Consider the following 12675-nt stretch of genomic DNA (forward strand, 5'->3'; position numbering starts at 1 on the left):
TGTTTCTCAGGTTCATCACTGATCTCGTGTGATTGAGTGTGTGTTTCTCAGGTTCATCACTGATCTCGTGTGATTGAGTGTGTGTTTCTCAGGTTCATCACTGATCTCGTGTGATTGAGTGTGTGTTTCTCAGGTTCATCACTGATCTCGTGTGATTGAGTGTGTGTTTCTCAGGTTCATCACTGATCTCGTGTGATTGAGTGTGTGTTTCTCAGGTTCATCACTGATCTCGTGTGATTGAGTGTGTGTTTCTCAGGTTCATCACTGATCTCATGTGTTTCGCAGGTTCTCGAGCACATCCGTCTGCCGCTCATCAGTCCGTACTACATTCATGACGTGGTGGAGACTCTGGATGTCGTGAAGGAGTCGCTGAAGTGCCAGAAGCTGATCTCTGAAGCCAAGGACTATCTGCTCCTGCAGGACCGCAGAGGAGAGCTGTACGGGCCCCGGGCCCGGCCCCGACGCGCTACAGGTGAACACACACTGTCTATAGCCCTATTCGGACGGGATTAACTTCACAAGGGTAGATGGAGTAATGTGATTTACCACAGGACGTCTGTAATATTAAAGGCCAATTCGCACGGGATAAGATATCTCAGTAAAGCTAGCAGAAGTGGGAGGGGTAACTCGATGTACCTGTCGTCATGTGTGTATTACACTGCTTGTGTGTATGTGTGTGTGTGTGTGTGTGTCAGGCACAGCTGAGGTAATTGTGACAGTAGGAGGAGAGGATGATAAGGTTGTTCTGCGCAGCGTGGAGAGTTTTGACCCGCTCACCAGCCAGTGGAAGAGTCTAGCCTGCCTGCCCTTCGCCGTCAGCAAACACGGCCTCGTCGTCTCTGGTGAGTCGCAGTGGGAGAACGATCTGCATCGGGATTCTCTCCACAGCCATACTGGGTCGAGCTTCGCTTTTAAGTGCAGATGCGATGTTAAAGGGATAGTTCAGCCTAAAATTTAAATTAGCCCATGATTTACTCGCCCTTAAGTCGTTCTAGGTGTCTATGACACTCTTCTTTCAGACGAATACAATCAGAGTTATATTAAAAAATGTCCTGGCTCTTCCAAGCTTTATAATGGCAGTGCATGGCTGTTTCTGTTTTGAAGTCCATAAAAGTGCATCTTTCCATCATAATAGTGCATTTATCCATCATAAAAGTGCATCTTTCCATCATAATAGTGCATTTATCCATCATAAAAGTGCATCTTTCCATCATAAAAGTGCACCTCTCCATCATAAAAGTGCACCTATCCATCATAAAAGTGCATCTATCCATCATAAAAGTGCATTTATCCATCATAAAAGTGCATTTATCCATCATAAAAGTGCATCTTTCCATCATAAAAGTGCATTTATCCATCATTAAAGTGCTCCACGGGCTCTGCAGGGGTTAATAAAGGCCTTCTGAAGCGAAGAGATGAGTTTGTGTAAGAAAAATATTCATATTTAACAGCTAACTGTCGTACGCTCGTCCATGAGAGACTGGCGTTCCAGCGTATGACGTAGCGTAAGTCCTGGAGACGAACGCGGAAGCGCAGAGAATCGAGCAAAACAAAACGCCAGTCTCTCGTGAGCGCGCGAACGACAGAAGTCACAGATTACAGTTTGTAAAGTTTTGAATATGAATATTGTTCTTACACAAATGCATGGCTTCGCTTCCGAAGGCCTTTATTAACCCGTGTGGAGGGCTAATTTTCATTTTTGGGTGAACTATCCCTTTAACACGGAGTGTGCTTTAGAAACACAATTATATAAAACAGTCTTTCATAAAGTTTGGAAAGGTTGAGGTGAATTCCAAGGACACTCGCGGGCTTCGTTGCACAGGATCTGTGCTGTGAGAGACACGAGCTTTGCTTGATGTGTTACTCTTGCAGTGTGTTCTCGCACGCCAGTATTTTTCTTACAAATGCTCTACAAGGGCATCATTTATGTGGTTTGTAATGCAGTGTGATTATACACGCCCCGGCCAAAGAAATTATAACGGGCAAATGCTGAAGAATCTATGATTGGATCATTATTGCAGTGATTATGTTTCTAGCATGTTATATGTTTGGCAACATTGTGTGTGTGTGTGTGTGTGTGTGTGTGTGTGTGTGTGTGTGTGTGTGTGTGTGTGTGTGTGTGTGTGTGTGTGTGTGTGTGTGTGTGTGTGTGTGTGTGTGTGTGTGTGTGTGTGTGTGTGTGTGTGTGTGTGTGTGTGTGTGTGTGTGTGTGTGTGTGACTGTGACTGTGTGTGTGTGTTTCCAGGCTCCATGCTGTATCTGGCTGGCGGAGAGTTTCCAGACGGCTCGGCCAGTCGAGAGATGTGGCGCTATGACCCGTGTTTTGACTCCTGGTTAGAGATGGCACCCATGAACGTGGCTCGATCAGAACTGGGTAACACACATCAAATCTGCACAAACTTATGCAAAAGAGCAGCTCATGCTGCGTTCCCTTCAGCTCCAAAAGTCCTGAACGTGCAGTGCAATGACACTGAGGTTTACAACCAGTCAAAGTGTGGCATTTTTTAAATTAATTTTTTTTACTATTATTTCGATGAAAGGATTTTACTATATTTTATTTTGATAATGTTTTTTTATTTGATATTTTGTATTTTTAGGAAATTTTATGGTTTTACATTGTATTTAAATTCCATTTATTCACTTTTTTGAGCATAGACCTGAAAATTAAATATCCAACTTAAACTGTCGTAAATCTTGAATGCTCTAGAGCAACAGACTTCAGTTTGATCTCTTTTCAAAGACCACACTTGGCAGATTATTGCTGAAGTAAAAAAGGTAAAAAAATCGAACTTAAAAAAAGTTACAGATTTTTGCGTTTATTGTTATGAAAAATGTGCAAAAATACTATTTTAAATTTTTATATGAAATCTACATTTTCAAAAACACGTTTTACTTTAAAACGGCAAGAGAATCAAAGCCATAAATCTAAACAAGTTTTGTTCCAAATTTGAGCCTGATATCTAAAAAAACGAGCTTTCGGTCAGATTTAGTTTGGCTGCAGTACCAGACGCTTCCACTAGATGAAATGCGTCTCCATTCATTTCAAATGCGCTCATTTTTGTCCGCGAGGAGCACAAGTGTGACACTTTTTTTTTCAGGACTATTTAACCTTTTCGAATCATATTCATAATTTTGTGATTTTGATTTTTGTGTTCACATAGCAAGTGCCAAAACCTTTACCCAAGTTTCATACCATTCTGATGAAGTAAAAAAAAAACTAAATTTTTCAGTCAAAAACGACCGAAGAGCACCAGAGGGTAAAACCCGGTTTATGCTTCCAGCTCCTACAGGAACTGATCGTCTGTGCTGATAAACGAACACCTTCCAGAACAATTCTCAGTGTTTATGATTGCTAATGTTTTTTATTTACACATGCAAAGATCATGGTAGCGTTTTCCATTTTCCAAAAATATCAGGCAATTAAATGCTTTCATGATCTGAAGTTGTTGGAATCCAGTAGAAATATCCCACATCCAATATATATATATATATATATATATATATACACAGGTGAAACTCGAAAAATTAGAATATCAAGCAACAGTTCATGTATTTCAGTAATTAAAAGGTGAAACTAATATAACTATATACATATGCATGATTATACTTTTCAGAGGCTGAAATATACACACAATATATATATATAAGAAACAGGGCAGGGTGTAATATATATATATATATATATAATACACCCTGCCCTGTTTCTTACCATTGTTTGTAAATGAACAAGACTCTTGTTTGAGAGCTGAAATAACCCAGTGTTGTTCTCCAGGGCTGGTGATGCTGGACGGGTATGTGTTTGCTGTGGGCGGCTGGGAGGGCCGTTCTCGCCTGGACTCGGTTGAGTGTTATAATCCTCACACAAACACATGGCAGTTCATGGAGTCGGTGAAGATGGCGGTCACCAGTCCGGCTGTGGTGGCGCTGGATGGGTTACTCTATGTGACAGGTACCAGGTTTTCTCCATCACAAGCTCGATTTGATTCCTGAGTGAAACGCAACTGAACGGACAGCATGTGGACTGAAATAATGTCAAAATAGACAATACATGTCTAAAAGGCGTCACTGCCAATCAAACGTTTCAGAAGTGTGTGAAGAATGTGAGGTTAAAGGAGTGGTTCGAAAATTCCCTGATAATTCACTCACCTCCACGTCATCCATGTTCATGTCTTTCTTTCTTCAGTCGAAAAGAAATTAACTCCAGGATTTTTCCCCATATAGTGACTTCAATGGGGTCCGACAGTTTGAAGGTCCAAATATCAGTTTCAGTGCAGCTTCAAAGTCTCTACAGGATCCCGGACGAGGAATAAGAGTCTTATCTAGACAAACCTGTAGATCCTGTAGAGACTTTGAAGCTGAAACTCACATTTGGACCTTTAACCCGTTGAATTCACTAAATGGAGAAAAATCCTGGAATGTTTCCCTCAAAAACCTCAATATCTTTTCGAGTGAAGAAAGAAAGACATGAACATCTTGGATGACGTGGAGGAGAACAAACAGATGCTATTATTTGTGAAGGCCAGAATAACTAATACTAAAATGTGGTCTACATAACTCAAGCCGTTTGTGGACTTACGCTAGTTTGCACAACTACTAATTCATGCGAGGCGGCAAGTTTTCAGAGTTTCGGTGTCAGTGCTACATTAAACTACTATATATAATGTTGAATATAATGTATAATAATGCAATGGGGGAATATTTGTGGGTCCTGATAATGCCAAATGTGTGTTACCAGTAAAAATGACCTACATTATTTTAAATATATCTAGTCAGTGAAAGAGATCAAGCATACTCATCTAAAATAATTCTGTTTTCAGCTTCAGAATCATGAATAATGTTATTCTGGTGTCACTATTGTCCTGTGCTTTGGGTTTCCAGCACCAAGTCCAAGCCTGTTCATTTACACACACTCAATGTAACACCAAATTTAGCATTTTAATCAACAGTTTATTTTTCATTAACCTTTTATCACAAGTCTTGAGTATCGCAATGATATCGTATCGTGATCTGTATCGTATCGTGACGTGAGTGTATCGTGACACCCCTATTGATGACGTTTCTCGTGTGAAATCCCACAGGAGGAGCTGTTTTAGAAGATGGCGACGGCACAGACTTGGCTCAAGTGTACAACCCTAAAAGCTGTGTGTGGGCCGAGGTGGCGTCCATGCAGATCGCCCGCTCGGGGTCGGCCGCCTGCATCCTGAAGGGGAAGATCTACGTCATCGGTGAATATGGAGAGCATCCGTCAGTGTCACGAGTTTCTCCCGCACACTAGGGGTGTGAACCGACACTGATCAGGGTTCGGTTCGATTACGATTATCATGTCATCGCTTCAGTTCAATTCAATATCTCGATTCACTGCATCCTCAATTTTACTTCACATGTATACAATTTTGTCAGTAAATACAAGCAGTCAGACTCTGCCAGGCGTTCACAGCTCGCGGGGAAAACGGCTGACGTGGTTATCAGGTTAGTGGTATTACCCCCTGCATATTTTATTTGTGCGTGACGCGATTTACACACAGCGCGCGTCTTCTCCAGGTCGTGCTCACCAGGTTGTTCATAAAAGCCGAAATGTGCCCAGATGTAGGCTTATAAAGTAGCTGGAGCATTTTTAATTACTCGCACTCGCCTCCCTCGCTGTATGCTAATGCTAATTTCAACACCCCTACTGTACACTGCAAAAAATGCTTTTCTTACAGTCCAAATATCAATCATTTCTTGAATCAAGATGCATTTACTCAAGTAGTAAAATGACATAAGATATTATGTCCTGTTTTACGGGGGAATTAATCAAAATTAAGTGAGTTTTTGCTTAAAACAAGCTACATTATCTGCCAATGGGGTGAGAAAAAATAATCTTGTTTCTGTTTGAATTAAGTTTATTTTCAGATGATTTAGCTTGTTTTAAGCACCAACTCAATTAATTTTGATTAATTCCCCTGTAAAACAGGACATAATATCTTATGGCATTTCACTCATCTAGTAAATGCATCTTGATTTAAGATTTTTTTGATATTTGGACTGGAAACAAGACAAAAGCACTAAGTAAGAAAAGCATGTTTTGCAGTGCGTCTCACAGATGTTCCTCTGTAGGCGGCTGGCACGCGTCCACCGAGAACACGGATAAGGTCGAGTGCTACGACCCCAAGACCAACCAGTGGACCATGTGCGCGCCCATGAAGGAGCGGCGGTACCGGCCCGGCGTGGCCGTGGTGGACGGGAAGATTTACGTGTTGGGAGGAGAGGAGGGATGGGACAGGTGAGAGATGATACTACACTACAGTCCTGTGAAATTGATGAAATTTTGGCTATGATTTCGGACCCATATGTCTCTTTTTATTTATTTTTATTTCATTTGATTTGAAAGGTGAGGGCATGCGACTGAAAATAGCTTTTAAAAGAAACCCCACTACTTCAGGTCGACTTTGCGCCGGGCCGTTTTCCCATTACAGATTTATTTTTAATATTGAGCGTCAAACAGAGATCCGTTCAGTTGTCCAGATACTTAAAGGGTTAATTCAGCCAAAAAATGAAATTTCTGTCATTAATTACTCGTTCCGAACACGTAAGACCTTCGTTCATCTTCGGGACTCAAATGAAGATATTTTTGATGAAATCCGAGGTTTCTGGCCCTCCATAGAGTGTCAATGTAATCGCCACTTTTATGGCCCAGAAAGGTAGTAAAGACATTGTTAAAATAATCCAGTGGTTCAACCCTAATGTTATGAAGCGATGAGAATACTTTTTGTGCGCAAAAAAAACAAAACAAAAATTTAGACTTTTTTAAAGATAAAGTATTTGATAAAATAAAGTATTTGATAAAGTATTTATGCACTATTGTAACCTTATCTTTCCATGCATGCACATTTAAGGAAATTACAGGAAATACATTTTATATAACATTAAGAACAATTGTTTTAAAAACGAATGCACTTTAAAAAGTGAATGTCATTTCATTTCAATGTTACTTTGAATTGTTTTATATTTCCCTATTGCGCCCTCTTGTGGACATTGGAGACAATACAGTCCTTTTTCTCTGTAAGGTCAAATATTGCCTTTAGAATTTGTTTACAATTCGAATTTGCTAATATTTAAAGGGGCTATGTGTAGTTTTTAGCGGCCTCTAGCGGTGATGTTTCAGATTGCAACCAATTTTTACAAGAGAGCTCGTGCGCGTGTTTGAACTCAAGAGCGAGCACTCATGGTACCGGCCACACTGAGACTTTCAACCCTTCAACACACCGGAGAAAGGTGTGGGGTAGTAATAACAATAGGGATGAAAGACAACTCTGGGTCTGTTTTTATACCTAAATATATACCTATACCTAAAACAAAGCGGAGGTCTCTCCATAATTCAAACGCTCTGCCGATGTTGATCCTTGTTTTTTATATTTATGTGGAGTTTGTGTTGGAGTCTGTGTTGTGCTGGAGGCAGGTCGTTGTTTGGTGTTATCAGACTCCATGGAGTTAGCTGCAGTGCCGTCGCATAGACTGTATATAAAAAGGAGAGAGGCTCGGGAGCGCATGCAAGTTACATCCGATGGATTTCGCGGTAAATCCGACCCGGAGCCTTCACATAGAAATAGGAATACTGGCCTTCAGAGGTAATAGCAAAACCCGACAAGTGGATCATTGTAATGTGTGATTACAACCCCTTCACCCACAGGCAATAAAAAAAGTATTCATTTTAGAAGAAAAGCTACATATAGCACCTTTAAGAAAGAAATAAGAAATTTGAATTTAGCTTTTCAGCCATTTTGACAGCTCTTCTAACCCCACCCCCCCACCCCACACACACACACACAGGTATCACGACACTATCGAGCGGTACTGCGAGGACTCGGACAGCTGGGAGCTCGTGGGAGAGATGCCCACCAGCCGAAGCTGGCTCAGCTGTGTGTCCCTGCGGCTCCTGAAGGACACACACACACACACCCATCCCGGGACGGCCCTGGAGACCGAGTTCCCCGTGGACTGAGAGCACCGGGACCACACCGGCAGCAGAGCCGGCCCGGGACCGAAGGCCTTCAGGCTCTCAGAGCGAGCGCATCCGTGGCCTGGGCTGTAGGAACGGTGAAGGCCTGACCCGAGCACTGGAAGGTCTTCAGAAAACACTCATGTCATAAGCTACAGTCTCCAGCGTGACCCAAACTGAGGCTGGGTCGGCGGATCGATGGATATCTGTGGTGATTGTAATTGTGTTTGTGTGTTTTTGCGGCACATCTCAGAGTCTCCACAGTATCAGTTCAGTGTGATGTTCGAGTGTCGTGCGCTGAGCACCTCATCATTTGTAATCAAGTACTGATTTGTTTTCTAATGAAGTATTGTCTTGTAAATGTTTTGTACTTTTTTTGTATGGTGATTTTTGTTGTTGTATTTATTATTAGATGTTTTTTGTTGTACCGTGACAAACTAGCACAGATACACTGAAACATGTTGACTGACATTCATCAGAACCGTGAATAGTCTGCGTATTGTGCACAGTATGTGATTTATTTCAGTATGTATACCCACATGACCTACTACTTTTGCCAAAATCTGCAGGATACAACAACTGAGCACGCTGGGCTGGGTACTGTATCCCACAATGCACCGTGTTTAACTTGAGTGTCCACTGTATGATGAATGAACCTGAATTACAGCTTAAATTTGTACCATCTTTTCTCATCTCATTATTTGTTTGAATTTCTAAGTGGGCTGTCATGTATAATTAATAAAGCAGTTATTAGCGACATCAGGTGGCTGTTAGTGAACTGCAGCCAGCAACATAATACTCGTGCACACATAACACACACACACACACACACACGAGACTCAACACGATCCCAGGCCTGAAATAACTACAGACTGCAAAGTTCTTCGCTTACAAGTAAAGCATACATCAGCATCAACAAACAATACTTGACAAATGCATTCACAACCTTGCAACCATGTTATTGAACTTTAATACATAAAGTAGCCTAATACATATTCCTTTCCATTAAACTTTTGGCCCGCAACAATAGAATAATAACAAATAGTTTAGCTTGTAACACTTTTTGCATGACACTGTATCTTTTCATGGCCATAGGTTAAAATAAAATAAAAAATCTACTACACTATTTCAGTAAAAAGTAATTTCAGTCCTCCTGATGTTCTCTTGTAACTTTCCTTATGTGGGTTTAATAAATTGTGGAATTAAGCAGGAGTGACACTCATCCCTGATTTGTATTTGTCTTTAGATCAAGAGAAATATGATTCAACTTTGCAATTAGTAATTAACTGTTCAGATGAAGGAGGAAAAACAAGAAAAGAGTAAAAGAATGTGAACATTTGGAAACTTAAAAAGATCATCATATACAAATGTTTTCATATGAAAAATATTTTACAAAAATGTTCAGTAAATTGTATCTGTATAATATTTATGAATACTCTGCTGGCATTAACACATCTGATAACACATATCTGGTTTTCAAAGTAAACTTGTAAAATATTTCCCTAAGATTATATTGAAGATGTTATATTGATAAATTAATTACAATCTCCACTCATAATACACAAAGCTGTATCTGCATTTCTTGTTGATTAAAAGGGGAGGGTTTTAGTTTTGTCACTTTGTATTAGGCTACTCACATGCATTGCATAGTGTGTGATACACCATCTACATTGTAATCAATATCTAGCAAATTTAAAATTGAAATTAAAAAACAAGAAACTGGTGTGAAGTCACACACACATGTTAGTGTGATCGCTGTGTATGTCTGTGACTTCAGTCTCTGTAGCGGCTCCTTGTTCACCATCAGCTGATCCTGAGGAAACTGGACTGACGTCTAAATACTGAGAGTCCTGCAAAAAAACACACGGACGTTACATGATTATTAGAATAAGGGTATCTTCCGATCATTTTTTTTTTTTTTTAAATCAGGTCTATATCTTGTCTTTCATGTGTTTTTTTATTGTGAAACAAAAAAAGCACAATTTTCAAATTTGTCTGATTTCAATATTAAATTAAAAAACAAATGATCGGGAGATACCCTGATTGTATGATACATTACTGCTGTCACGTCACATCAGGAGATAATCAGAAAAAAAACAGCCAGAGATATTAGTATATTCACATTACAGCCAGAGATATACACTCACCTAAAGGATTATTAGGAACACCTGTTCAATTTCTCATTAATGCAATTATCTAATCAACCAATCACATGACAGTTGCTTCAATGCATTTAGGGGTGTGGTCCTGGTCAAGACAATCTCCTGAACTCCAAACTGAATGTCAGAATGGGAAAGAAAGGTGATTTAAACAATTTTGACATGGCATGGTTGTTGGTGCCAGAGTATTTCACAATCTGCTCAGTTACTGGGATTTTCATGCACGACCATTTCTAGGGTTTACAAAGAATGGTGTGAAAAGGGAAAAACATCCAGTATGCGGCAGTCCTGTGGGCGAAAATGCCTTGTTGATGCTAGAGGTCAGAGGAGAATGGGCCGATTGATTCAAGCTGATAGAAGAGCAACTTTGACTGAAATAACCACTCGTTACAACCGAGGTATGCAGCAAAGCATTTGTGAAGCCACAACACGCACAACCTTGAGGCGGATGGACTACAACAGCAGAAGACCCCACCGGGTACCACTCATCTCCACTACAAATAGGAAAAAGAGGCTACAATTTGCAAGAGCTCCCCAAAATTTGACAGTTCAAGACTGGAAATATGTTGCCTGGTCTGATGAGTCTCGATTTCTGTTGAGACATTCAGATGGTAGAGTCAGAATTTGGCGTAAACAGAATGAGAACATGGATCCATCATGCCTTGTTACCATTGTGCAGGCTGGTGGTGATGGTGTAATGGTGTGGGGGATGTTTTCTTGGCACACTTTAGGCCCCTTAGGGCCAATTGGGCATCGTTTAAATGCCACGGCCTACCTGAGCATTGTTTCTGACCATGTCCATCCCTTTATGCCCACCATGTACCCATCCTCTGATGGCTACTTCCAGCAGGATAATGCACCATGTCACAAAGCTAGAATCATTTCAAATTGGTTTCTTGAAGATGACAATGAGTTCACTGTACTAAAATCGCCCCCACAGTCACCAGATCTCAACCCAATAGAGGATCTTTGGGATGTGGTGGAACGGGAGCTTCATGCCCTGGATGTGCATCCCACATATCTCCATCAACTGCAAGATGCTATCCTATCAATATGGGCCAACATTTCTAAAGAATGCTTTCAGCACCTTGTTGAATCAATGCCACATAGAATTAAGGCAGTTCTGAAGGCGAAAGGGGGTCAAACACAGTATTAGTATTATCCTAATAATCCTTTAGGTGAGTGTAAATGAAAAACTGTAATAGATTAATAACAGTGTATAAACAACTCTTACTTAATCACACACAGAGACACTTTAAGAGATGAAAATATTCATTTACATAAATTACAGAGACTAAAGTGCAACTGAATTATTATCTTATATTCGCAAGTCACACACATATGAGGTCTGTTACTGAACTTGGGTCAATTTAAACACTTCAAATATAATTATACTCACAATACTTTAGTTTCTCCAGAATGATATGTTGGCTTTAATTAACTTTTTTATGACAACAGGTTCCATAAATTAACTTGTTTATGTCAACAGGTTGCACATAACTGGGTTACGTTAAACAAACATAATTTGTTCATGTAACTTCAACACACTCAAATAAATGATATGTTGACTTTAACTTTTTCATGTCAACAGGCTGCACATAGTCAAGTCAAGTCATCCTCATTTATATAGCGCTTTTAACAATGTAGATTGTTTCAAAGCAGCTTTACAGAGATAAAGATATAATTTAAGGTAACAGAGATTGGTTTGGTTTTATAGTGGCTCTTGAAAAATGTTTTTTCCAGCTAAAGTTAGTTTTGATTGATTCACTTCCATCTAAATGATAGTTTGTTATTAAATTAGGGGCCGCTAAGACGACACCGTTCTCTCTAAACAGACTTTAAACGTGAACCTGTGATAGACGCTGATGGCGTTCACATGCGCATTAAGAATTGATTCTATAGTTATGTGCGTTTGAATATATGTGCGCAGGTTTATAATTCCTTACAAACCATGCCTAAACAAACTACTTGTCTATAAATTTTGATGCAGAATTTTTATTTTATCTTATCACTTTGGGTAGGTACGCGAACCGAAAAATTCCACAACTCTTTATCTGTAGAGTGGTATAGGGATCCTCCATAGGGAGAGGCTAGTTGGCACTTCAGCACTGCATTGTCATCGGGTCCAGACGAAAGTCCTTCGTCAGATCTGGAAACGGCCTGGATCCGGCAGGCTGCGGGAAAACCTCGGGATAAACAAAGACACTAAAATTAGCGTAGATGCCATTCTTCTTATGATGTAACGAGTACATCAGGATTTGAGGGAAGTGTTCCCAGTTCCGGCTGACCTAATCTAAGCAGCCTAATATTAAATTATAGAAGTCTATAGAGTGTTATGTGAATGCTAGGTCAAAGAGATGTGTTTTAAGTCTAGCTTTGAACTGACAGACTGTGTCTGCTTCCCGGACAATGTTAGGAAGATTGTTCCAAAGTTTTGGTGCTAAATAGGAAAAGGATCTACCGCCAGCAGTCGATTTAGATATTCTAGGTATTATCAACTGGCCGGAGTCACATAACATAATCACATAACTTGGTTAC

At 40.2% G+C, this 12675-nt stretch overlaps 1 protein-coding gene across 10 annotated transcripts in view; it reads left to right on the forward strand.

The window, feature by feature from the left end:
• Nucleotides 1–8662, forward strand: part of LOC143738651 (kelch-like protein 24) — a 17622-nt gene extending 8960 nt beyond the window's left edge. For 6 of the 10 annotated variants that reach the window (XM_077230700.1, XM_077230699.1, XM_077230698.1 and 3 more), the window contains 7 exons: nt 286–472; nt 696–842; nt 2246–2374; nt 3773–3949; nt 5079–5225; nt 6097–6262; nt 7810–8662. In XM_077230700.1, the coding sequence (XP_077086815.1) occupies nt 286–472; nt 696–842; nt 2246–2374; nt 3773–3949; nt 5079–5225; nt 6097–6262; nt 7810–7981 (1125 nt within the window). In that variant the 3' untranslated portion in view covers nt 7982–8662. Of the gene's footprint in view, nt 1–285; nt 473–695; nt 843–2245; nt 2375–3772; nt 3950–5078; nt 5226–6070; nt 6276–7809 lie in introns of all 10 variants that reach the window. The other 4 variants (XR_013203931.1, XM_077230705.1, XM_077230704.1 and 1 more) reach the window with 4 other exon arrangements.
• The last annotated feature ends 4013 nt before the right edge of the window (nt 8663–12675 follow it).

The sequence above is a fragment of the Siphateles boraxobius genome, unplaced genomic scaffold (genome assembly GCF_051911475.1).
Source record: "Siphateles boraxobius isolate OS27281-9 unplaced genomic scaffold, OSU_SipBor_1 15, whole genome shotgun sequence".
Lineage (NCBI taxonomy): Eukaryota > Metazoa > Chordata > Actinopteri > Cypriniformes > Leuciscidae > Siphateles > Siphateles boraxobius.